General features: G+C 38.2%; 3 protein-coding genes across 12 annotated transcripts in view; 2 read left to right on the forward strand and 1 right to left on the reverse strand.

Moving 5' to 3' along the window:
* Nucleotides 1-103: 103 nt before the first annotated feature.
* On the forward strand, nucleotides 104-9,426 carry si:dkeyp-118a3.2 (ABC transporter F family member 4). 2 transcript variants are annotated; one of them, XM_026942939.3, is made up of 6 exons: nucleotides 105-361; nucleotides 1,367-2,431; nucleotides 6,428-6,607; nucleotides 6,796-6,916; nucleotides 7,011-7,091; nucleotides 8,216-9,426. In XM_026942939.3, exons 1-6 carry the CDS (start codon nucleotides 298-300, stop codon nucleotides 8,319-8,321), a joined length of 1,617 nt encoding a protein of 538 aa, XP_026798740.3. In that variant the 5' UTR covers nucleotides 105-297; the 3' UTR covers nucleotides 8,322-9,426. The 2 variants fall into 2 exon arrangements, with proteins under 2 accessions (XP_026798741.3, XP_026798740.3); XM_026942940.3 differs by lacking the exon at nucleotides 6,428-6,607 and having other exon boundaries at nucleotides 104-361.
* A 1,206-nt stretch (nucleotides 9,427-10,632) lies between these two features.
* tyrp1b (tyrosinase-related protein 1b) lies at nucleotides 10,633-17,301 on the forward strand. Of its 2 annotated transcripts, XM_026943196.3 has the most exons (8): nucleotides 10,633-10,739; nucleotides 11,581-11,959; nucleotides 12,730-13,052; nucleotides 13,953-14,157; nucleotides 15,057-15,224; nucleotides 15,395-15,574; nucleotides 15,742-15,888; nucleotides 16,472-17,301. In XM_026943196.3, exons 2-8 carry the CDS (start codon nucleotides 11,605-11,607, stop codon nucleotides 16,648-16,650), a joined length of 1,557 nt encoding a protein of 518 aa, XP_026798997.3. In that variant the 5' UTR covers nucleotides 10,633-10,739; nucleotides 11,581-11,604; the 3' UTR covers nucleotides 16,651-17,301. The 2 variants fall into 2 exon arrangements, with proteins under 2 accessions (XP_026798997.3, XP_034157219.2); XM_034301328.2 differs by lacking the exon at nucleotides 15,395-15,574.
* Nucleotides 17,302-22,791: 5,490 nt separating this feature from the next.
* The window catches only part of rbm47 (RNA binding motif protein 47), a 34,792-nt gene continuing 31,026 nt past the window's right edge, over nucleotides 22,792-26,557 (reverse strand). For all 8 annotated transcript variants that reach the window (XM_026942904.3, XM_053230695.1, XM_026942907.3 and 5 more), the window contains one exon: nucleotides 22,792-25,353. In XM_026942904.3, coding sequence (XP_026798705.1) covers nucleotides 25,105-25,353 — 249 coding nt within the window. In that variant the 3' untranslated portion in view covers nucleotides 22,792-25,104. The remainder of the gene's footprint in view (nucleotides 25,354-26,557) is intronic.

Below are 26,557 nucleotides of genomic sequence, written 5' to 3' on the forward strand. Positions count from 1 at the left end.
ATTGCTATAATAAGTCTTGCAGCAGGAGTGTGACATGTCGATGTGGCCTTTCTTAGGATCTATGTGGCATTCTGCAGAAGTGTGTGACTTTTTTCAGATTGGAGCAAAGCTTCATTCTAACCGCAAATGACCAACGAGTCGTGCTGCCTTATCTCCATTACAAACCACACAAAAAAACGATCTTTACTTCAGTGACCAACTGCAGGAGACAGCTTTACTTCTCTCTTTTTTTGCTTCTCATGCACAAACACTCATCAGACAAAGAACAACTTGAAGGCACTCCAGACGTCTATCACCATGGAACTCTGTCTTTATAAAGGCTTGTTAGTGGTCTTGCTGCTACATCTATGCCAGGGTCAAGGTACGTTCAATATGAATGAAAATATACATTTTCAATAATGTTGCTCTTGAACAGCCCAGGATGCTCTTCAGTTCAAGATAATGATTGAAGTAGAACAAGTTATTATATCCCAAATGGGTATTTATTGTGCTGGCAGCAAAGGTCTGTATTGATTTCAGTAGTTCCACTGCCTGTAATTGGCTCTCTGAGTTCACAAATTTTTTCCCCCAGACATTTTCAATAATAAATGTACAACTGATTTAGCCAAAATGATTGCTGGAGTGCAAACATGTATTCTGGGTTTGATATTGGAATCAATGTTTGGAATCTGCAGAATCTGTGGAAACAGAATCAATCTAATGGCATCTGATATAAGTTTTTAGAGAACTAAAAAAAAAATTTCAATTAAGCTTTTAACTTTGTTATTTGTGCAAAGTGATGTCTTGAAGTGTAATTTCGCTTTTGTTGCACTTTGGGGCATGCTTTTATAGAAAATAATCAATGTAGGGATAGGGTGATGCAGCCCAATCCAAAGCAGTTAGTTTGTTATCACCCCAAAGTTGATTATTTTCCTATAACAGCATGTCGTGAAGTGTTTTATTCCACCTACACCACAGCAATTTGCCAAGAATTACAATGCATTAATGAATAAAATATCGCATTTTTTGTCCATTTATAGTGTAATGTTGTGGAATGTCTGTGAAACAAGTTAGTTCCTGTGATCGTTTGCATTATAACATCTTTTTGTTTCTCTCTTGAAGTTAACAAGACAAAAAGAAATGCATATTACCAAGACTAGAAATTGGAAAGTCCTCTTTCCTCTGTTATAAAGTGCTGACACTGGAGACTCCTTCCATAAATGTGAAATAAACATCTCATAGAACGCTTCACCATATCAATAATTTTATATATTTTTTTACTGATTTGGGAATTCAACAGTGCTACGGTATAAGCTTCTTACAAACCAATGCGCCTACGCAGTAGCTGACATAACATTAATGGCTCACATTTTCTTGGCCCCTTCAGACCCTGCTCTCCCATCACCCAGCCCTGAATCTGCTCTACCAAGTCTGGTTGATGTCATTGATGCAGTGAAAGCTGCATTTATGGAGGCTGTGAAGATCTCGAAGGATGATGCAGCACGAGCGGTTTTTGAACAGGTTGTGGAAGAACTAGGGCCACAAGAGAACGTAGCAGAGAAGCCTCCAGCGACAGCTGATGACACAGAAGATGAATTACCTGCAGTGGTGCATGAACATGCAGATAAAGAAAAAACAACAAGCCTCAGTGAAGAGAATGCAAAGCAGGAGCAGGCCGACCCAAAATTAAACTTGTCTGAACAAACCCTGGTGCTTCCAGATGAAGAGGAAGTTAGACAGGGTGCAGGGTTGGGTCAGGAACTAGGTGAGAAACCTGTGGAGTCAATTTACCAACTAAATAAATCAGCTGAAGAATCAGTGCAGGAGGTAGAGGATCCAATTCCAAACATAGCTCGAGATCTAGTGGAGTCAACCCAAGAACCAAAAGAATCATTTGAGCTTGAATCAGAAGGCAAGAACCCCAGTGATCAAAAGGATGCTGAACTGGATGAATCCCAAATTTGGTCTTTTGAATCAGCATCAGAAGGAGAACGAGTAGAGCAAGCAGGAGTAGAAGAAGGAAAACAGGAGCTGGCTGAGTCAGAGCTGGTAAAAGTTCAAGAGGAGACCGACAACACTGATGTAATTGGAGAAATGGAAGAAGAAGATGGGTGGAAAAAAGATGTGGAGGCACATATAGAGTCAAAGATCCAGAAAGGGGGATTGTTTGAGCTGGCTAAACAAACAGAACCACAACCTGATCAAGACCAGGAGCATGGCCTAGTAACAGATGATGACTTAAAAGTGAAAATAGTAGTTGAGGAGAAACAGAACAAAGATGATCAGAGACTAGTAGATGTTGGAGGACATGTGGTTGAAGTCAAGACTGAGAAGGAAGATGTAGAGGAGGAAGCAGCGGCTCACACTGACAATGAGGCAGTAGGAGGAGAAGCAGAGGTTGAGAGTCTGATCCCAGGATCAGAAGCAACAGATGAAACTTCTCAAGAACTAGGTAACTGAGTCTCAATCACCCTACATTCACACTAGGAAGCAACAAAGAGACAAGCAACCATTCATTTTCTATGCACATGCATGATACAGAGTTACAATTAAAGTGACAGTGGCAAGCAACAAAGCAACAGTGCAACAAGCGATGTTAGATTAAAAAATTAAAAATTATTTCTATGCAAATTAGGTATGACGCCTTAAATTGACAAATCCAAACAACTGGCTCGAATGATTCCTTGGACCAGTCCTGTGGTGCGTGTGGTCAGATTTTTCCTCAGTTCCCCACTCACTGCATTAGCTCCTACATGCAATTTACTGCTTAACATGCAAAAAATGTAATAACCATGTTTCAACTTCAACTTATCCTATTGTATATAACCTCTCATTAATGTGTATAGAGACGTTACAATGGAAATAAACCTTGGAAGAAAGTAGCAGAAATAGTTGGTGTCTCTGGTGAGCATATGCAGCTAGTACGTTTAGCTTGATTTGCTAATTTTCACAGTGAATCGATTGTTACTTAATTTGTGTTTACATTAAAACCACCTGCCTAATATTGTGTAGGTCCCCCTTGTGCCACCAAAACAGCTCTGACTCATTGAGACATGGACTCCACAAGACCTCTGAAGGTGTGCTGTGGTATCTGGTACCAAGATGTTAACAACAGATCCTTTAAGTCCTGTAAGTTGCAAGGTGGGGCCTCCATGGATCGGACTTGTTTGTCCAGCACATCCCACAGATGGCTGATTGGATTGAGATCTGAGGAATTTGGAAACCAAGTCAACACCATGAACACTTTGTCATTTTCTTCAAACCATTTCTGAACAATTTTTGCAGTGTGTCAGGGCACATTATCCTGCTGAATGATGCCACTGCCATTAGGGAATACTGTTGCCATAAAGGGGTGTACTTGGTCTGCAGCAATGTTTAGGTAGGTGGTACGTGTCAAAGTAACACCCACATGAATGCCAGTACCCAAGGTTTCCCAGCAGAACATTGCCCAGAGCATCATACTGCCTCTGCTAGCTTGCCTTCTTCCCATAATGCATCCTGGTGCCATCTTTTCCCCAGGTAAGTGATGCACACGCACCCGGTCGTCCACATGATGTAAAAAAAGACGCGATCGGGCCACCTTCTTCCATTGCTTCATGGTCCATTTCTGAAGATCATGTGCCCTTCATAAGTGCTTTCGGTGGTGGACAGGGGTCAGCATGGGCACTCCGACTGGTCCATGGCTATGCAGAGCCATACGCAGCGAGCTGCGATGCGCTGTGTGTTCTGACATCTTTCTATCACAGCCAGGATTAACTTTTTCAGCAATCTGCACTATAGTAGCTCTTCTGTGGGTTTGGACCCAACGGGCTAGCCTTCACTACCCACACGCATCAGTGAGTCCTGGGGGCCCAGGACCCTGTCGCCGGTTCACCAGTTGTCCTTCCTTGGACCACTTTTGGTAGGTACTAACCACTGCATACCGGGAACACAACATAAGACCTGCTGTTTTGGAGATGCCCTGATCCAGTCATCTAGCCATCACAATTTGGCCCTTGTCACAATTGCTCAGATCTTTACCCATTTTTCCTTCTTCCAACACATCAACTTCGAGAACTAAGTGTTCATTTGCTGCCTAATATATCTCACCTCTTGACAGGTGCCACTGTAACAAGATAATCAATGTTATTCACTTCACCTGTCAGTGGTTTTAATGTTATGGCTGATCGGTGTATATAGCTACTACTGCAGCTAACGTTTAATTGTTTGTACTTGTTTGCAATATTTTCTAATGAGCTGGTTCTGCTTTTCAAAATATAAACATATTATTAGTTTAAACTACAGCAATGCTAACCAGAATAAGGCAGTTACTTTGGATAAATGAATGAATGTTGTAAACATGTTGTGCACCACTTACTTTCCCATGGTAATGAATGAGGCTTTTGTTGGACAATTAGCTTCATATCTGACCTCCCGCATAAAAGTTGTTTTGTCCAGCACTATCCAAATCCCAGTGCACTGGCACTTAAACCAGGCAAGCATCATGCAACAATTTAATGTTCATGGACAAGATTTTGAAGCTGAGTAGACATTTTAGTTTTCCATTAGACTGTATGCCCTTTGCCCTTATGTACAATATCCATTATGGGATGGAGTGGTGGCCTCATTCCTCTTCTGTTTAGAATCTCCTGAGAGATAGTATACAGTGAAAATGTAAGGTTTGACCCCAAAAGCTCTATCCTTCTGTTTATTCCAGCATTTTTTTTTTTTTTTTTTTTTTTACAAAGAAATGCTGTGGAGAAATAGGGCACCTCAAGCGAACTTGTTCATTCTGGAGAATTGAATGCAGTGGAATGGACTGATTAAACGCAGGACAATATAATAATATAAAGTAATCTGGACAGCATAAATGGAAGCATATAAAGGCTTCCTAATTTCTGAACAAATCCCAACCAACACCAACAACAGAATATTATGCAAATACATGAAATAAGAAAACATGCAAATGAGATTCAGCTGCTTTAAATCCCTAAACTCCACAGAGCACAAAATACATTCAACATGAATATTAATCTATTGCTCTTTTAAACCGAGTTTGGTGAGTTTAGCCGAGGTCTGGAACCTCTGGAACCTTGCAGGAGTATATTTTATGTAATGAAATAGTGACCTATATGGTCCAGTACTTTTCTTCATGTTCTCCATGTGATGGGCTTTACACATTAATACACCTTCATGCACATAGTCTCCAGTAAAATAGGATCCTGAGTACAATGTTTAAAAAATATATATATATAGGTGGATTTTGGACTGCAAGCTGGATTACATGCTGGACTAAAAAACTACAAGCTTATTGAAACTTGTTAGATTGTTAACAATTAATTAAGCACAAGTGTGTATCTGATATGCAGGTGCCATTTAGGATTCTGTGCATGGCCTTCAGTGCTTGTCTCACCTCCCTGCTGTAATTCTCATCTCTATGCTAAATGTCTCCCCTGGGTCACAGTAGAGGTCATTTCACACTGCAGTGAAGCCAGTTGAGACTTTGATGGTGTCCAATATATTCAATGGTGTGCGTGCTATAATTTTTTTTTAGTTTTAAAAATTACTCAATTTATTTAATTGGTATTTTCAAAAGTAGATTTTATTGACTCTAAGAGAAAAATTGGTTCCTTTACTACTTTCCTTGAGTTACTACATTGGCTATTATATACATTAGGTTGCCAGATTATTAGATTGTATGCCTTTATATTTCTTAAACATCTTTTCTGTGTTCTCAGTGTTTCTGCTGAAAAATAATGTATAAACCGCCTACCATTCTCTTTGTAAATTATATACTCTATTTACTGCCATTACAGTAGTCTAATATCTTAATCGGCTTTCAAGAACTGTATAAAAAGTTAGTTTGTTTTTAAGGAATAAATAAGAAGGGATAAGGAATAAAACGTGAAGGTGTGTGCAGGAAATTAATCACTGATGGGGTGGTGTAATGTGGCCTTACTGTTAATAAAGGTATTTCATTTTCAATAACCATTTCATAGAACATTTTTATTTCTCTAACAATTAATGACTTTGTTTCTTTGTTAGAAAATGAGATGTCATACTTTTATCCAATTAGAGTTACATTTAATGATGCGGGATGTCTGTGAAACTGGTTGGTTCTGACTTTTACCAAGTGGTGGTACTTACAAAAAAGTCTTTGTGTAAATTGTTACTATAGAAACAATAACGTATTAGAATGAGTGCATTAATATACCGTAAACCTGTGATTTGCCGGAACTAGAGTACTGTCAGAGCTGCAGTTATAGAAAATGAATCAACACCTTCTGACCAATCAGAATTGAAAATTCAACAATGCTGTGGTTTAATGAAAGAATAATGCATAGTGGTGTGCAGAGATTGAATGAAGTCAAGTTTAGTTTTATATATTGAAATAAAAATCATTCTTGATAATGGACTCAGATGTTTGGATTACATGGAACATAAGACCATACTATTGTATTATTTGTAGCCACAGATATCATGCAAGAGACTAATGACCTGAATGACATTGTGACGTCCAGAGACCCAGAGCTCAACTGGGATGTCCCAACGCTGGGCATCAGTGGGCATGCACTCCCTCCTTTCCCAACTCTGGGTATAGAACTTGGAGAAAGGGATGAACTGGTGGAGGAACCTGCAGACAAAACACGTACCTGACAACACAAACACACACACAAACAAAATACCAAAACACGCACAGCCTACTTCTATTTGTACTTCTACTTCTTGTTGTGTCTAGTGGAAAACATGCGTACAAAATTTTCTGCTGTTCTTATTTGTTGTTCTTATTCCTGTCTGTCAGTCTCATTCTCTCACTCTCATTTTATCTCTCGCAAGAGTCCACCACTCCAAAGCAGGAAGCCTGGAAGATTGGAGTGATAGCGATAGCATTCTTCCTCATTCTGCAGACCCTCGTCACTGTCACCTACATTCTGAAATGCAAGAGAAAAAGAAACAGGTTTGTGTGCAGAAAGAGGAACAAGTTTATACCATTTTATTCCTCCCCTATTGCGCAATCGCAAATGTTTTTGTGTGTTTGTGCGTGTTCGCAGTTGCGCAGTCCCAGAGAGAGTATGTGAAGATGGAATCGGAGCTGTTGAACATGATGCAGCAAATGCAGACACTGATGAACAGTGAGCACACACACACAAAAAGTTGTGTCTGTCACACACACACACACATAATGAGGATTTAATAATGAAATTGCCCACAATGGTTTTCAGACCTCAGACATAGAGACTAAAGTGCTGTTGAGAAGTTACGTGAGAGTGATGCACATAAAAAACCAAAGGCACATAATAAGTAACGCACCTCTGAACTTACTTTTAATTTCACTCTTCCTTGCAAAAATGCTCCTTATCTATCAAACTGTGAGAGGATCACTCGTGCACAGCCCTCTTCAAGTCATACTACGGGTTTTTGATAGTATTTAGAGCTAGGCTCTTACTGGGCCATTCCAAAACTTTGATCTTCTTCCTCTGAAGCCATTACTTTGTTGACTTGGATTTGTGCTTTGAGTCATTATTGTGCTGGAAACTGAAACTTTTCTTCATCTTCAGCTGTCTAACATAGGCCTTCAGGTTTTGTGTCAAAATAGATTGGTAATTAGAGCTACTTCATGATTCCCTTTATCTCAACTAGAGCCCCAGTCCCAGCTGAAGAGAAGCAGCTCCATAGGACGATGCTGCCACCACCATGCTTCACTATGGGTTTTGTTGTACTTTGAGTGATGGACTGTCTTGTTTTTGCACCAGCAATAACTTTTAGAATTATGCCCAAAAAGTTCTACCTTGGTCTCCTCAGACCATAACACATTTTGCCGGATGTTTTGGCAAATTTAGGTGGGATTGGATGTTCTTTTTATTCCTTATGAGAAAGGGCATCCATGTAGACACCCTACCGCATAGCCCAGACATGTGAAGAATACACATGCAGGGAGAGGCCAGATGTTCCTTCAGCTTCTTTAATGTTGCCTTAGGTCTCTTGGCCAACTCCCTGATAACTTTTGTCTGATCATTGCTATTTGTCTTTCCACTTGAATTGTGTTGGTTGCTATATCACATTAAGGATGTGACATAATTTACCTTGGTTTAAGTTTTTTACATCATAATAACCCACAGTTTTAACTGGGATGTGTAGATATTTTCTATCCACTGTACGTACACAAATATAGTTGCATGAAAAAAGGCTTACACACAGACACACACAGACACACACAGACGATTTGATAGTTACTGACAGTGTTTGTTGTTTATAGGACCACGGTGGATGATCTCCCAGAGCGCTCTGAAATCCAGCAAGAGACGTTCATTATGACTCCGATTCACACACACTCTATGGTGGAGAAGTCATTCAGTCAGTGAACTTCTGCTCTTTAGAGCTACTGCTTCAACACTACTGCCTCAAATATACTGTATGTGTGTTTGTATCTCTGTGACTGTGATTTGTAGTCTATAATACACTACCAGTCAAAAGTTTGGACACTCTAGATAAGTTGCATCATGGACTGGGAAACTGTCGGATGTTGGTACAATATTTTGGAATTCTGGAAAATAGCCAAAAATGATGAAAATAGAGAGTTTTTTTTGCCACTAGCTTACTTTGACATCTGTACTTTAAGAAAACAAGAAATTTTGTCAACAGAACTAACTGTATGAATCATCAATTATCCACATTTCCTAATGTCAACTTATAATTTTTTAAATTTGGTCATTTTTTTCCCTAAGTAGACTAGGTTATAAATGTAGAGGTGGGTGAAGTGTCTTTGAGTGGAATTTGAGTGAAATCATCAAATGCAATTGTCTTCTTTTTCACATTTTTTTGTTTTTAAATGCTAGAACGTTACTTGAGATTGAAATACTGTATGTGCAAATAAGACAGCAACTTTAGTTCAGGAAGTTTTTTAGTTCGTGTAGTTTTTCAAAACTATATGTAGAAAAAAATCTAAATTTCACCATGTGAAGGGTTTTCCCAGGCTACCACACATATATTTCATTGTCATGAATTTGTCACACATGTAAATAGTCAAATTAATGAATGTGCATAAACTTTGTTTATGAATCAAAATCCTTTTACAAGCAGTTTTCCTTGAAATTACATTTCAGTAGAAACGATTGGAAAAATAAAAGCCTCCTGGCTGAAGGTCCTCATGAACCTGGTTGAGAAGATGTCAAAAAAAAAAAAAAATAGAAAAAAAAAATAAATAAAATTTTTAATGTAAATAAGTTTGGATTTGTTGAGCACCTTTCTTGGTCACTGCATAATTCCATATGTATTATTTCACAGTGCCAATGTCTTCATTATTATCCTCAATTAATAGAAAATTGTAAAAATGAAACAAAACCTTATATGAGACTTTTGATTGGTCGTGTGTGTATGTATGTATATAAGGTCTGTCCTCTATGTATCAGATTAAATGTTACACCTATTTTATGGATAACGTTGATATGATCAAAATAAAGGAAGGTTACCAGGTTGCCGTGTTTTATTTTATTATCCAGGAGCTCCAACGCAAAAAGATTGTATTTTTCCATCATGTCATTGTTAGGAGGAGTAGGAATGAGGAATATCACACACAATTCCTTGGAGTTTAGCAGGTTAAGCAAACACTAATTTTCAAACATCTGCTAATTTATGAAGCCCTTTATAATTGTGCTATCTATGTACAAAGAAAAATACATATAAAAGCCTCAAAAATGTAAAGCTGAAAGCCATAAAAACAGCTAAAGTGTCCTTCATAACAACCTATGTGCATATTTCAGATAGATAACATTCATAAAACCTCTCCAGCACTTAAATAGCACTTTGTCTGTCCTAGACCACTATAATTACTCTCACATTGAAATATAATCACTCAAATACTTTTTAAAAATGGGATTTTTTTTTCTCACACTGAAACTTCCATGAGTCATCCATTATATGTTACGGAAAACGTACATTTTAATGTTGCACTCAACATCCACTTAACCCTGAATGAACACATTCACCCCAATGAAATATTTGAAATATTCCACGAATCATGTGTTCAACAGGAAGTTGCATCAACAGAATTTCCTGAAGCTCATGGGAAGAAGAAAACTAAGCTCTCTTTGTATTTTTCGTTATTTTCAGTACTATTGACTGGGGAGGTCATTCTGAAAGTACAACTGCGTTACACAAATTATAGGTTGAACATAAAGCATTAATCAAAACAAATATTTGAAATAAATCATTTGAATGTCATTTAATGTCCACATGGCATTAGCACGATCACTAGTTAACCATATTGTGTCTATTTGCTAATTCTATGCTAAAAACTCAACACTGTTACTCATTTAAAAGCAAAATGCAGCCATGTTCAGCAAAGAACCAGTTGTAAAAAATGAAATATTATTGCCTGGACTGCATTGGAACGGTTTTTATATATAATTATGGCTAATGATGTGTGCGGCAGTGAACAGACACAAATTATTTTGAGCTATATTACTGAAATGCTATGAAATGCTATATGATTTGTATGAGCATTTGCTAAGTACTTGCTAAGATGAAAACGGTTCTTGTTTTCTCTTTTATTCTTGTAAGTGCTCTTACACTGATCAAATTCATATCTGCTTCAAAATATTCCACATTCCTCCCTCTTTCTCTCTCTCTCCCTCTCTCTCTCTCTAGCTGCTTCTGATCACGAGATGAAGGGATCAGCAAGATGAGTGCAGTCATGAGGGAAGGGATATAAAGAATTTCCCTGGATTTGTTGAAAGTGTAAGCAGTGAGACAAGCAGAGAACAAGAGAAAACTGATACCAGGTACATGAATTTATTTTTAATTCATATATTTTATGGTGTTGTCAGAATGAAGACAAATCGTAAGTAAGCAAACCGAATGTGTGTGTGTGTGTGTGTGTGTGTGTGTGTGCGCGAGTAACTTTTTACCGCTATAAAAATCCTTATTTAATTACCACAAATACTGATTTTGCAATGAACAAATGCTTAGGAACTTTTAACACGTAACATTGAACTCTTACACCACAGCAATTTGCCAATTCTGACAATGTTTTATTTATTAAATAGTGACATGTCATACTTTTTATCCAATTATAGTTACAATTACGTTTGTGGAACGTCTGTGAGACAAGTTAGTTCCTGTTATCACTTACGTTATAGCAGCTCATCCCTAACCAACCTGTTCTGTGACATTAATAAAAATGCTGTTTGTTAAAATACAAAGAAATCCTCCATCCTGAAGACATTTCTGTATCGAAAAACTTAAAGTTACAGCTTTACCCCTGCCGGTTACAAAGCACTGACACTGGAGACTCCTTCCAAAAAAACAGCTAAACAACTCCTTAGAGAAAATCAACAATTATCAACAATTGCACACAATTTTAATTCTAATAAAATGTATAAGATAATGTATTAGATTGAGTGCATTAATATAAACCTTGCAGAACTCTTATAGAAAAATCAATCAACGTCTTCTGACTAATCACCAGAATTGTGGTATACGCAAATCTTTATTGGCGTTTATCCTGTGATGTGAGTTTAAGGATAAGGAAGCGATACACTGACGCTGAAAAATACACTGACCATATTTGGCTTTGAGAATGTAGTGTTTGTCACCTAAATCAAGGGCTCTGTGTTTGAACAGTTTAACATCCTGCATGTAGACAGGATGTGGCAGAGTGTGTTGTCACTCTGCATGTACATCATGTTCACACGAGCGCAGTTCCCACGCGAGTGTGTGACACCCGAGGTCCTGCGTAGTGGCACCTGCTGTCCATCACCCACTGGCCTGGCCAATGATGAATGTGGATTGAGGACCGGGCGAGGAAGGTGTATGCCAGTCGTCGCTGACAGGCGCCCACACGGCCATCAGTACCCTCACGACGGACGGGACGATCGGGAACGATGGCCGCTGCGCTTCTTTAACCGGACCTGCCAGTGTAACACAAAATTTAGTGGCTACAACTGTGGACGGTGCAGATATGGGCTTACTGGAGTGAACTGTGATCAGAGAATCAGTGTGGGTGAGGATCACACACACACACACACACACATTTATACAGTGTGTGCTGAAAATAATCAGCAGCAAGTCTGGAACTGTTTTATTCCTCTAAAGACAGCAATTTGTCCTTTTTAAGAAAGAAGACTCAAGCATTCCGCATCGCTGTGGAATACATACAGTTGGGTTTACATACGCCTTGCAGAATCTGCAAAATGTTAATAATTTTGAAAAATACCATATATTAAGAGCTAGGGGGATGTAAACTTTTGTAAACACAACTATTACAAAAGGTGCAAACATTCACTGATGTGCAAGAAGGCAACACGATACATTAAGAGCCAGGGGGGTGTAAACTTTTGAACAGGATGATCGGTGTAAATTGTTATTATTTTGTCTTCTGGGAAACGTGAATATAGCTTAAATGTAGCTTCTGTAGGACAGTACTAAATGAAAAAATAAGATCTTTAAACATAATAATAACAATTTACACGGACCATCCTGTTCAAAAGTTTACACCCCCCTGGCTCTTAGTGTATCGTGTTGCCTTCTTGAGCATCAGTGAATGTTTGCACCTTTTGTAATAGTTGTGTAAACTTATGACCCCAACTGTAATACTAAATAATATTAATTCTTGTTTTAATGCACCTGGCAAGTCAAAGTGATGAAATTGGAATTGATGGGATATACTATGGGATACTACTACAGTACCTTACATTTGGAATAAAACCTGATTCTGGTTCTGTATATTTACACCCATGTTTATCATTCACACCTATGTCGTTGTAAATCCAGTGCGTCGTAACATCATGCAGATGTCTCCAGAGGAGAAACGGGCTTTTGTGAATGCTCTGGATCAAGCTAAGAGAACGGTCCATCCTGATCTGGTTATCTGCACACGACGCTATCAGGAGCTCTTTGGCCCGGATGGAAACACTGTCCAATGTGAAAACATCACCATCTACAACTTTTTCGTCTGGACTCATTATTATTCTGTAGCGAAGACGTACATGGGGCCGGGACAGCAGAGCTTCGGGGGCGTGGACTTCTCTCACGAAGGTCCGGGATTCCTTACATGGCACCGGTTCCACCTGCTGCAACTAGAGAGTGATATACAGGTGAGGTAACACACACATACTATTTTCTTCTAGTGCAAGATGTGTACCCTGGAACCGTGTTCTGTTTCCATAAAAGATCACCCCCTTGCTATTTTTTAAAAACGTACAAATCATGTAGTGATCCATAACTCTTTAATCTACTACTAGCTACCCAGAAATTGCTGATACACATCCAGGTCATTGAAGATTGTCAAAGTTTAGCCCAAAAATGAATCTAAAATGATGAAAAACAAGCAAAGGAGAAATTTAAGAGCTGTTTTTTATACAAATTATATAAATAAGTGTTTATATTAGCCTCCAAGAGTGGAACCTGATGGTATTCTGCTGGTGTAGCTTCATTCGCTTCATGGTCTGACATGTTGTGCATTCTGAGATGCTTTTCTACTCATCACGGTTGTAAAGAGTAGTTATTTGAGTTGCAATTGCTCAAACCAGTCTCCTCTGATCCAGTCTCTCTCATCAACAAGGCATTTCCACTTGTAGAACTGCCACTTACTGGATGTTTTCCATTTTTCGCACTACTCTGTGTAAACTCTAGAGTCTGTTGTGCACGAAAAGTTTCTGAAATACTCAAACCAGCCTGACTGGCCCCAAAGTCACATTTTTTCCCTATTCTGATTACATTAACTGTAACTCTTGACCTTTATATATCTTCATGATTTGATGCACTGCGCTGCTTCCACACGATTGGTTGATTGGATAATTGCATGAATTTTGCAGGGGTACTTATAATAAAACTACTGAAACATAAAAGTGTTCCTATTATCCATTATACTGTAAATATATTCTACTCTAAGATTCTGTGAAAAATGTGAAATTGTAAGTGATGCTGAAAATGTGATCTTGGGTTGTAGAGTTATTGAACCATGAACTCTTTCACTTCTATATGTTTGTGTGTAGGATATGCTCAGGAACCCAAAATTTGCCCTGCCATACTGGAACTTTGCGATCGGAGGAAACGAGTGTGATATCTGCACAGACGACCTGCTCGGAGCCAGGAGCAGCTTTGACATGAACAGCATTAGCTCTAACTCCGTGTTCTCTCAGTGGAGAGTGATATGCGAGGATGTGGAGGAGTATGAGACACAAGGGACCATCTGTAACAGTGAGAAACTCACACACACATACACATATCAAATGTTTGTGACGTTTAATGCAGACGTAGCATACACAAAGCCCTGGCTATGTGCTGGCTCATAATACACATGTACACACATGTTCCTCTATATTACTTCAGATTTTTACATAGAAATATAGAAAAACAGCATTTATCATACTAAGCGCGCATACACACACAAAGATCAGACAAAGATTAGAACTTTCAAAATTAGCAAGAAACAAATGATGCTTAGCATCATGAATCCTCTTTTCTCAACTCCTCTACAAGGTGGGAAAGGGGAAAAGGATGATATAGCATGGACCTTTTTAAGCTACTCACATGAGGTCACGGTCACAAGATGATAACTTTGCTATCTGTACTCAGCTAAGAAACGTGCCTGGAAAGAAAGTCTGGAAAGAAAGGAAGTACAACATTGAAATCCATTGAATGTTGATCATTTCTTTGTTTCAGGACATTATTCTAGCCATAGAATGAGCTCTGCCACATAGTGTATCTGCCCCATTTCTGTAAAAGACAAGGTACCAGGCATAAATGCTGTCCCAGTAGCTGGTCATTTTAAAGATGGCTGACAGGCAAGAAAGTGCTGCACAGAACTAAACTCAATTGCTCAACTGCTGTGCAATGAATGTAGAAGCAAATCTAGACAGTAGCAATGGATTTTATAAGTCACTAGACATTACATATGGTGGACTTTGTGCTTCGCATCTCTTAGTTCCATTCATGCTCATTCCAAAGCTGCCTTTGCGATTGCAATTCACCTTGTAGCCAGTAGAGGGCTCCAAACAACAAACTGTTACATATGAAAAATATCTGGCATATACCATACCTGTATCTTCTGCTCTACAAATTAGGTTTCTCTGGATTGTTTGTGTGTGTGTGTGTAGGTACAGAAGGTGGTCCAATCAGACGGAATCCTGGAGGGAATGTGGCTCGGCCGATGGTACAGAAACTACCGGAAACTCAAGATATAATTGACTGCCTGGAGCTCAACACTTTTGATACGCCTCCGTACTACTCCACCTCCACCTGGAGCTTTAGGAATACTATTGAAGGTAAAACACACAGCTTCAAAAGATTCCATATGGAACACACACACACACACACACATTTGCACATTGTTATAGTCTTTAGCCTGCAATTTGGAACCCAGTAAACCAACATGGCCACATACTATAGAATTGTGTGTGTGTGTGTGTGGGTGTGTGTGTGTGTGTGTTGTTAGGTTACAGCACTCCCCAGGGGAACTATGACCCAGTGGTGCGCAGTCTACACAATCTGGCTCATCTATTCCTGAATGGTACAGGCGGTCAGACCCATGTGTCCCCCAACGACCCCATCTTTGTCCTGCTGCACTCCTTTACTGATGCCATTTTTGATGAATGGCTACGTAGACACCACCCTGGTATACACACACACACACACACACACACACATTCTGTGTGGTTGGCTGTTTGAGTGCATCCGGAATGTAATTAAACTAAACATTGACCCACCAGCAAAAACAGAGCAACAGAGAAAACAGAAGTCCTGTACCCCATACACACATTATGCATGCCGGGTGTGTTTCAGGCACAGTATTTTACCCTGAAGAAAACGCTCCCATTGGTCACAACTGGCGTTTCAACATGGTTCCTTTTTGGCCACCGGTCACAAATGCGGAAATGTTTGTCTCAGCACCGTACAGTCTCGGATACACCTATGAGGTCCAATGGCCAAGTGAGTGACACTCCATTATACCTGAACCTGCTTTCATTTCATATGTTTGAGACTATTTTCTTCTTGAGATTGAGTTCTTCCTGTTTTGCTTGACTCAGAATAACCGACAAACTTTTTAAGAACGTCACGCAAGTTTTCCCTTCCATGAGGGTGAGCGGTCAGATATGAAGCTCGCGGTACACAGAAAGACCACGTTCATTAATGTGAACGTGAATTGCTACATGATGCATTTACAAGGTTCATTCCTTCATCCTTAGTAACTGCCTGATCAGGATTACATGGTTTATATTAGGCTACAAGTTTGTTCACAGTTTGTTAGAAACTGGCAGGTAGAAAGACGCTTTGAAAAAAAAAAACAGTAGTGTACATACTTAAAATTAAAATTAAAGCAAGGAAAAAACGCTTCTGGTTTAGGCCACGCCCACATAACAGTACTAAAGATATATAAATACAGCTAGGGGAGATTTGCTACACCAGCAATATAGGCAGTATATTAAGAAATTTTATCATTTGCGCTAATAGAATTATGTCATGTGGTGCAACAGCTAGCACATAAATTGTTGGTTTTTGCTTTTTTCCCCAGCTCGGCCGTACACCATCTCTGAGATCATTACCATCGTTATAGTGGTCATGGTGCTGGTGGTGATGGTGGTAGTTGGAGTCACTGCGTGTTTTGTCAGAGCGTATGGCTCACATGAAGGGCTGGAGCCGCTGCTTGGGGAACATTTCCGTCACTACTCAGAAGACGATCACAAGTTTTAATATGTAGCCTGAAGACGGATGTTTCTTTTATTAAATTAAGGTTTTTATTTTGGACGTGTTACATCATTCATCAGATTGACACAGACAGTGTCTCTGACATTTCTATTCAAGAAGGACAATTTTAATAATGTCTCACATGACACATGAAAGTATGTTGTTGCTGGCGAGCACCACTTAAAATTTATTCTAAGTTAAAAATAACCTTACAATGCGTTTTTTTTTTTTTTTTTTTTTTTTGAGGAAGGTGGAATTACGGCAAATTTACTGCACTTTATGTGTTTATATCAAGTTATTATTATTGTTTTTATTATTGGTTTTCTTTTAAAATTCTGAAATGCACTGAAATGATGTTACTTGCAAAATAAGATGTACGGATTTTTTTTGACAGTAAATACAGATTATACCTGTTATGAAAATTAGCCGAAATCCCCAATTAAAAAATTTATCTGCATTAAATTTTGTATTTTAGCAGATTTTTGTGCACAGTCCAATGAAAAGTTTTTAAATATCTTTAGATATATTATTTAATTAAATCTACTAGATGAAATTTTAATTATTTCTTTGTTTATTTCTTTGTTTGTTTGTTCACTTATATAATGACAAACAGCATACAACATAGAGATTTATCTATTCTGCTCTAGTCATCTATTATAATCATTTTAAGAAAAGGTTAAAAATGTAATGAGTAAATGTATCTTTCTTTTTTCATTCTTTGCGAAACAAGAATTTCTATTATTCTGATGAATCTTATTCCTAAAAACAAACTATTTATTTAATAAAATATTATCATATCAAACTTAATCCACATGCCTCACAAATGTTATAATATGAAATTCATTAACAAATTTTTCAAGTGGTATTAAAGAAATGAAAAAGAATTTGGTGACATCTGGTGGCTGCATGGACAAATAACATCAGGGAGCTTAGCAAGTGCAAATAAAAGCTTAGCAATTAACACAGATTATACTGAATTTATTATTCCATACAGTGACGTTTAGTAAATTACCCATAATTAAGTGTTCACCTTATCATTAGTTCGAATCAAGATTGTGAGCTCGAATCAAAAGGATGCCACAGCCATCTGGAGCCAAGGCTGGGAGCCAAGAGAGCAAAACTGACCGTGCTCTCTGGGGGGGAGGGGCATACTCTCTCTCCCCTTGTCAATCACAGCAGCGATAGCCAATTGTGTGCGTCTGTGAGCTCATGCATGTGGAAGAGGGAAGATTTTCTCAAAGGGTGTTATGGCTGCCCTGAGCATGAGCAGCAGTTTGAACGAAATGTGATTGGCTGGTGTGACATGTCACAGAGGAAGCACATGATTGGTAGCTGGCTGGTGGGTGGGAATTGGCAAGTGTCCAAAAAACCCTACACCCAACGTCTATAATGTCATTATATATCCCACACATGATTAAAATGTTAAAAGTACTTGAAAATATATATATTCCAGAAGTTCGAACAGTTTTTGGGAGAAGAAAAGACAGCCAGTTAAACAGTCAAACAGCTTCAAACTAAAGTTTAATAAAGGGATTGAGGAGAATAAAAGTATTATTTTACCACATGTAATGTAACACATTTGTGTAATTACCTAGATGGTGTTGACTTTTGGTGGTTACAACCCAGCAGAAAAATCCCGCTTGGTCTGAGCAGCTACCAGAACACACGCTGAGCTGGTCAAACTGGTAGCTCATTTTTGCCCCCTGGTAAGTTTGTTTCCCGACTCCTTATTACTTAACTGATCAATAAATGTTTGATGTTTTCAGGGCAGTGGTAAAGATGTTGGACTTCTGCTTGGAAGGTCATGTGTTCAAATCCCAGCACCACCAAACTACCACTGCTGGGCCCTTGAGCAAGGCCCTTAACCCTCTACTGCTCAGTTCTATAAATGAGATAAATGTAACTCTGGATAAGGGGTTGAGATTTACTAATTGCCTGGCTTTTGTGTTATTTTCTTAAAATGACCTGTTTACAATGTAGCTTTAGTAGTGGTAGTTCAATAACTGTTTTCTTTCTACCTGGATTTAGCATCTGGCAAAGATGGCCTACCAGTTTAGCCAGTTCTTCCTGTGTTTTTGACAGCTGGCACTGTAGGTAGCACATCAGTCCAAACTGGATTTTTCAGCAGGGAGATGAATACGCTTGTGTTCAAGTACTGTTTTTAAAATCTCGTCAAATTCCTCTCACCATTTTAGAGGCATGGTAATGGCTGTTCCATTGCTTTGTGTCAAATGGGGATGAAAATCATATATAAAAAAACTATTGTGCTCCCAAACATTTGCAATCGCGTGATCTCAGTTTGTTAGAGAACATGTTCTAAACAAATAGCTTAATGAAAACCAAAGATTCCAGAAAAGTATCAATCAGAGATATAAAAAAATATATCCCAAATGTTAAACATCCCCCAGAGCACCGTATGGTACAACCAAGACCCTGCCTAGAGCAGACCGTCCATCAGAAGTCAGTACATGGATAAGGAGGGGATTAGTAACAGAAGCAATCAAGAGGCTGGAGAGATCCATAGCACAGATGGGAGTAAGAGCATAAATGTATTTCAAAGCTGGGCTTTATTGAGGCTGCAAGTGGCAAGCCATATCAAATCCTGTTTAGAGTTTGCTAAGAAGTATGTTCGAGACTCACCTATGATGTGGAACAAGGTTCTCAGCTCTCCAAAATTGTCGTCTTTTGGCTTTGGCTATGTCTAGCGGAAACCAAACACTGCTCATCACACTGAGCATTGCATCAGTGAAACATGGTGGTGGTAGCATTGGGTTGTGGGGAGGCTTTTCGTTAGCAGGTCTTGGCAAAGTGGTCAGCGTTGAGGGTGAGATGGATGGAACTAAATACAGGGCAATACTACAATTAAACCTGAGACTGAGCAGAGGTTCACCTAAGCATCAACGACCCTACGGATATACTGGAGGAACCTGAATGGGTTAGAATGGCCCAATCAAAGCCCAGACATCAATCCTATAAAGAATCTTTACTGAGAGTTCACCAACGCTCTCCATCCAATCTGACACAGCTGAATGGACAAAAATGCCCGGATCCAGATGTGCAAACATTTGGATGTTGACATATCCCAGAAGACCAGTTGTATTGCAGCCAAAGGGAAAAGCAAGAGACGATACACGGACAATAATATTACAGAACTCGGTTCTCTTTTTGAAAATGCTTTATTCAACTACTGAACCACTATAAATAGCCTACAATAATGCCAAGCCTATTACAAATATAGCGTGATAGAAAACAGCTCCATAAAGGGATCTCTGAAGATAACTCTTCAACCTTTGATGTCTTGTTCGTTTCGTTTAGCAACAACAACAAAAAAAAAACGTTTCTTAAAAAACTACTTAGTGTTCATGAAATGATCGCGATACAAAGCAACTTGAACGCGTGACACCTTTGGGTCCACATTCAGTTAAAACTGGCCAGCTGTATCTAATATATTAGCAAAAAAAAAAAACGAAGAAAACATAAAAACAGTTCTTTTTTTTTCTTTTTTCTTTTGGACTAGCTTTCATACTAGAGAACACTTTGGCAAAACAGTTAACAGTTTCAAAAAAAAAATAAAAAGGCGCATATAAAGGAAGAGAAAAACATTCACTTCAAATATATTATAGGATTTCTTCTTACTTCATACACAAAACAATGCATTGTATATATTAAATATATCCTGATGGTTTCGGTCATAATAAAAGAATAAAGGCATAAAGGCAAAAAAAGAAGCATGTGGAAAGGGGAACTCTTGAAGTTAAACACACAAATGTACAAAAGTGTGCTCATGCTCTTACATTACACAGACACACATGCACATACACACACTCACACACACAGGGGCAACTTCATCAAGTTCAGAGGTTAGGGTTAATGTGTGTGTGTTTATGTGTGTGTGAGTATGTGTGTGTAGTTATGAGTTGTTTGCCTGGTTGTTGACTGAACCGTAAGTTGCTTCGCCAGTGTGACTCAGTCTTAACACACAGGTTATACTCAATAAAATACAGTCTGTCATAATAATAATAATAAAAATATGCTAAAGCTAAAGGAAAAAAAAAACAGCTTGATATCAAAAAACAACAGAAACATGGAAATCCTTCACCTTCAGTACGGAAAAAAAGAGAAAAGGAGAAAGAGAGAGAGAGAGAGAGAGGAGATGAAATCACTGTTGACTACATGACGTTATATGTGTTAATGATATAACACGGTTGTTATAAATAGACAAAGTGGCCACTCGATGTTCATGCACACTTTAAAGTTTAAGAATTATCTACTAGTAGATCAAGGCACTGATACCTCACCATAGAGCCGTCAAGAACAGATTATTATTTTTTTTTGTCCAAAAGGCACTGCTGGGTAAAAAAAATCTCCGACAGAACCACACATGCACGCTCGCACCTTCATTTTCAGATTACTGCTGGATAAATTCTTAACGTAAGCACTTTTAAGTTATTTTAGGGCGTATCCCAAAGCACCTGTGTTCTGAGAAGCATTTGAGAATGACGCTCCATCTCCAAAAGCATTATGGGATAGATGCAAAAACACCCAAGCTACACTGTGAGAACACTTTGAATATAAAGACTATCAAGATGTCTTGTGAAAACACTGCTGCTGTAATCATAAAGACCGTCTTATGCTTATCCCAGAACTCATAATAAGCTGAAACTGAACAATACTTTAGTCTTCTCCGCTTGTATACTGTAATCTGGAAGAGGATTGATTCCCTTTTGAGTCTGGTTCCTCTCATGGTTTCTTCAGCATGGAGTGTAAAAGCACTATACAAATTCTGCCTGACATTCTTATAAGAACAGACAGACAGAATTCTAGCGTTTGTGACAGATCTTTATAGAGGGCATGATGGTGATATGCATAGAAATTCATTGAAAAAAAAAATATATATATATATATATATATATATATATATATATATATATATAAATTCTATATGGACATTTGATTTAGTTCTATTCATTCCAATGTAGAGGAGTTTGAATGAAACAATAAGAAAAGACATTGTTCTGGAATACGGATGAAACCAAAATGGACTAATACAAAATGTACAATAAGAAGAAAAAGCCCTTGTACATGTTTGTTCACTTTAGGAAATACTAAAAAAATGACCTAAAATAAAGATCATTTCAATACATCAACAAAGAATACAAATGATTCTATTAAACGGGGCAATGATTCAAGTGAATGTGCCAGCAATTGGGGAAGCCTCTGACATGACATGGTGGTTATAATTATTATTTATTTATTATTTTTTTTTTTATAAGACAAGGCCATGAGGGTACATATATTTTGCGGCCACAAGTTAAGTATCTTGTAGCCATGAATTGTGTAGCTTGAGCGCACAAGTTAGCCTCCGGTTAAGTATTTGACAGGAATGGGTGAAGAAAAAAAAAAAAATCCGTCCAACGTCGCTTAAGGTGACAAAGCTAATAGTGTACACATATCACAACTCCAGTGACACCAGTGTGTCTTTCTGCGTCATTGCAAGATTGAAGGTGACTGTAATATCATCAGTCACCTCCATGCTCAGGTTCCTGTAGCCCTAATGGTCTAATTTCTGTTCCGATTTCTCTGGCTTAATCATAATTTTTTATTTTATTTTTTTTAAAAATACAATCATTACCATGAGTTAAGTGTCCAGAAAATAGATTTCAAGATGCTTCCTTGGCCATGGCCACACCTTATAAAATAAATAAATAAGTAAATAAATAAAATAACCACCAGCAGCCTTGTAGTAATGGATAAACGTTATTTTATAAGTGATAAGTAAGTCATAAATTTTGTATATTTGTTAATCTAGTTAGTCTTCGAGAGAGCTCTAACAAGTTAAAGTGTGGCCCTGGAATGCTGGTTAAAGTGACAAAAAAAAAGGCACACCATAAAAATGTTCTTCAGTCTAATTTTACATTCAGACATGCAAAAAAAAAAAAAAAAAATTTTTTTAAATCCAAAAAGGCATGTTGGTCCTAGAAATAAATGCAGTTTCGGATCTTCACATCAACCACCATGCGTTTGAAAAATACTTCAGTTTAAGGAGGTATTGCAGTTTGTTACAGTTTGAACGTGTTATATTAAGGCTATGGAGTGTATGTGTGCGTAAACACGGTGGCTAGCTATTGTCTCTCATCCCGTGGTGCGTTTTTTTTTTTTTTTTTTTAAATTTTATTAATTTTTTTTGGCTTTGTCTCCAACTTCCAGTTTTATAAAAGGAACGGTTAAATGCTCAAAAAAAATACACACATTAAAACGTCAAGTGCGGGCACTAAAGCACCTCGGAAAACCTTCAAACAACAGTGAACGAAACGGACATCAAATATGCCACAAACAATAAAATGATAAGAAAGGAAAATATAATATAATATATAATATAATAAAATGAAAAGCTCTAAAAGTATTAGTCAGGTATTATTATTATTATTATTATTATTATTATTATTACTCAGGCAACCTAGTGGTTAGGATATGAAACATCTTCAAAAAAAAAAAAAAAACACACACAAAGCACTTGGAATCCCAGTTGTGTGTTAAAACATCAAAACATGTCCATAAAATGATCCTTCAGTGGTCACTTAGGTCTCTGCTCAGCAGTTTTGCATTTTTTTTTTCCTTATGTTTGTCTATTTTAATGTTTTTTTTTTTCTTTTTGTCTTTTTCCCAGGAAACTATTAAAGGCCTTAGAGCAAATATGCTGTATTTCAGGTTCAGGGATGTACAGGAATGTTCCTTCAGTATTCTTCGCAGCCACAGAGACACGAGGAAGGTTTCAGAAGGTTCTGGATGTCTGGAGTGTAAAGCACTAAAAGTAGCATTTAGCAAGGACAGTAGGTTTAATTCAGGGTTTAGATCTGCTGACTTAAGTGCTGATTTTATTTGATGAGATGTTGAATTATTTGCATTAAGGACTCTCACAGCAATATAATGCTTCTCTTTTATACTTTTATCATGCATTTTTAAAGGTAGAACAGATACATCCTAGCACTTTGTGCTTAAGGCACGCAGAATCAGTCTAGATTAATTAGTGCAACAAAAAAACACTATTTTTTTTTGTTTTTGTTTTTTTTGGGAAAACTTAGACATAGCAACCAAATATTGGACTTGTAATAAATGAGTGATGGTTGTATCTTATGAGCTGTGATGCACTAGCACTTAAGGCACTCAGTCTAAAAAAAAAAATAAAATAAAATTAAAAAAGCACATTTTTCGAAGCGTAGAAATAGTCACCTGACTGACAGGTAACGCTTGTCCAAGTAAGCTGGACATGGAGATGAGAGGAGATGAGACTGCATCAGGAGATATGAAATAAGGAATGAGGTTTCCTCTTCGGGGAGATGAAACGAAGTAGCACACACACGCACACACACTGATATCAGCAGGCCACAACTGGTGTTTCCAGTCCATGTCAGTTAGTTATTGGTCCATGAAGTCACATCTTGTGCTTGACTGAATGTGTATAGAATTAGATCAGTAGTTCTAGACAAGGTCAGTGTTACGTTACGGGAGTCAAGGTCAGCGCGTTCCATTATTTACGTCTCTGGTCAGCAGGTCTGGTAGATCTCAAGCGTGCAGCTTAAAGGGTCCGAGATACACAATCTAGTCTTAAAATACACAATACACAACGGTCCTGGGTAGCTGTATTAAGTGACGCTCTAACAATGCATCATAACGCTCTAATAATGTTCATTCATTCATCTTCAGTAACCGCTTTATCCTCGGCAGGGCTGCGGCAGATCCGGAGTCTATCCACACACACACAAACACACACACACACACACATACACACTAACCACTCATTCATACCTACAGGCAATTTATCATATGTATCTGGAAATGTATTTGGATGGAAATCTGAAGTGCGTATGGCCTAATCCAGAATTAATTTTGAGTCAGATTACAAAAATAGTCATCACGTACATCACGTCTTACGTCTTTCTTAGGAATAACAAGGAATAATGAAGCGTATTCACTTTAGTCGAAACACTCAGTGATGACGTTTGACATGGTAGTAGTGTTTTTCTAATGGGTAATAAATATTATGGCCGCTTTAGGTCGGGTTATGTTTGTGCAGTACAGCACACAGCATTGTTATGGTTATAAGTTGTCAAGGAATTATGCATAGAACGTAATTAGAGCTTTATGAGGCATTATTAGAGTTTATAAACTGCATCCAATTTAAGAACAGCAATGATTTAGGAATGTGGGCTTCATACTGTAGAAAGGGTTACTGCTGTGTTTTGGTTCTTTTAATATGCAGTCAATATAGTCATGCTAGTTAGCTGTAGTCCAGCTGTTTTACGCTAACTTTAGGTTAGTGGTCTAGTTTGGCCTTTTGTTTTATATATATGCGCTTAATGTTTTTGGGGGGTTTTGGTCAAGAAATTTAATATAAGTCCTTTATTCTCAGATCAGTGGACAGATGTCGTGCTGTGTTGTTGGTAAAAGGTGTAACGCGTCTCAGTAGGTCGGGTAGACGTCATGGATAGGCACTTGGAAGGTGGCGGCGGGGAAGGTTTGGGGCACGTAGCCAGCATAACCTCCGTATGCAGCAGCTGCCACGGCTGCGTTCTTCTGCAGTGCTGCCAGGGCGGCTGTGTTGTGAGCAGCGATGGGCACGTAGCTCGCACCGTATAGACCAGCCGCCGCAGCAGCAGGGATCCGCGGGACGTTATGGGCCACGGCGTACACAGGAGTGATGGGACGACCCTGAGAGAAAGAGCAGGAAAGAAAGGGGAAAATGTGTAAAAAAAAATTTTTCAGTAGTAACGTGTAGAGCTGCATTGCATCACCCGGGAAGATCACTGATAATTTTACCATATCAGCACTCCCCCAACGTTGTTATTAAAGTGTATAGCATTCGAGGTGCCCTACTTCAAATCGTGAAAAGGCTGAACGTATGAGTCCAGCAGTAAAAATGAGTCAGTTTCATTTTCTTTACCCAAACCAGTTATTCCAGTGATCATCTCTACAACATAGCACAATTACTCTGAAATGAAACTGCTATTGTATGATGTTGGTTGTATTGGTTTGTATTAGTTCACAGTGCATCAACAGTGCATTCTGAATGAATTCATTTAGATTTGAGCCCAAAAATATCTTCCAGTCGGCATATTTGCTGTTCTCCAGGAACATCTTAGTACTATTTAACACAGTAAACACTTCTGCGCAACGGATATTTCAGTTCTAAGCGCTATTTTTAACACATATTAACCTAGGTACATATTTGAGAAGCTTGGCATGGGAAATTTTCCACAGGATCTTAATTATGCACGTCATTATGCGAGTCCTTGCTAACGTTTAAATAAGCCTTTATGGTGAGAACGCAATAACAGGCCAATAAAATTGATGTACTTAACTCTCATGTTCGGAGCACTACTTAGCAATTGATATCCTGCTGATCTAGGCTGTCTGGTTTGACCGACGAATATAACCATATAATATAATGTTGGTTTTATCTTGATTTTTAGCAATATCAAGCCTATATATAGAAATACAGGAAATACTTTCACATGTGGAGAAATCCACCTGATGTCAGATGTGGCTGCAAGTTAAAGGCATTCTATGACAGATCTGGAGCTGCTGAAGTGTTAAATTTAAAAATATATATATATAAATAAAAAGCTGTAACTTTTTTTTAGGTATCTTGTGACTAGGAATTATTACGGAGTGGCCACATGACACCAAAGTTCTGGCCAACGACTTTATAACTTGAGCCCATGACTCAGTATGTTACGGAATGTCATATTTACAATACGTGGCTTCAAGTTAATTATTATTAGTGGCCACACCTTATTAAAAAATAATCACCACGTCACCTCAGTCGCTCCATAGACACAATCTAAAATCACCATTTTGTTTAAGATTTGTTCAGCCATTTTAACACTTGTTTAATATCTTACTCTGTGTGGTC

The sequence above is a fragment of the Pangasianodon hypophthalmus genome, chromosome 28, assembly GCF_027358585.1.
Source record: "Pangasianodon hypophthalmus isolate fPanHyp1 chromosome 28, fPanHyp1.pri, whole genome shotgun sequence".
In the NCBI taxonomy this organism is placed as follows: domain Eukaryota; kingdom Metazoa; phylum Chordata; class Actinopteri; order Siluriformes; family Pangasiidae; genus Pangasianodon; species Pangasianodon hypophthalmus.

Coding starts and splice junctions, on each gene's coding strand:
- si:dkeyp-118a3.2 (XM_026942939.3), top strand. CDS start 298: ATGGAACTCTGTCTTTATAAAGGCTTGTTAGTGGTCTTGCTGCTACAT. Junction 6,917..7,010: donor TGCAAGAGAAAAAGAAACAG/GTTTGTGTGCAG, acceptor GCGTGTTCGCAG/TTGCGCAGTCCCAGAGAGAG. Junction 7,092..8,215: donor AATGCAGACACTGATGAACA/GTGAGCACACAC, acceptor TGTTGTTTATAG/GACCACGGTGGATGATCTCC.
- tyrp1b (XM_026943196.3), top strand. CDS start 11,605: ATGTGGCAGAGTGTGTTGTCACTCTGCATGTACATCATGTTCACACGA. Junction 13,053..13,952: donor AACTAGAGAGTGATATACAG/GTGAGGTAACAC, acceptor GTTTGTGTGTAG/GATATGCTCAGGAACCCAAA. Junction 15,889..16,471: donor CTATGAGGTCCAATGGCCAA/GTGAGTGACACT, acceptor TTTTTTCCCCAG/CTCGGCCGTACACCATCTCT.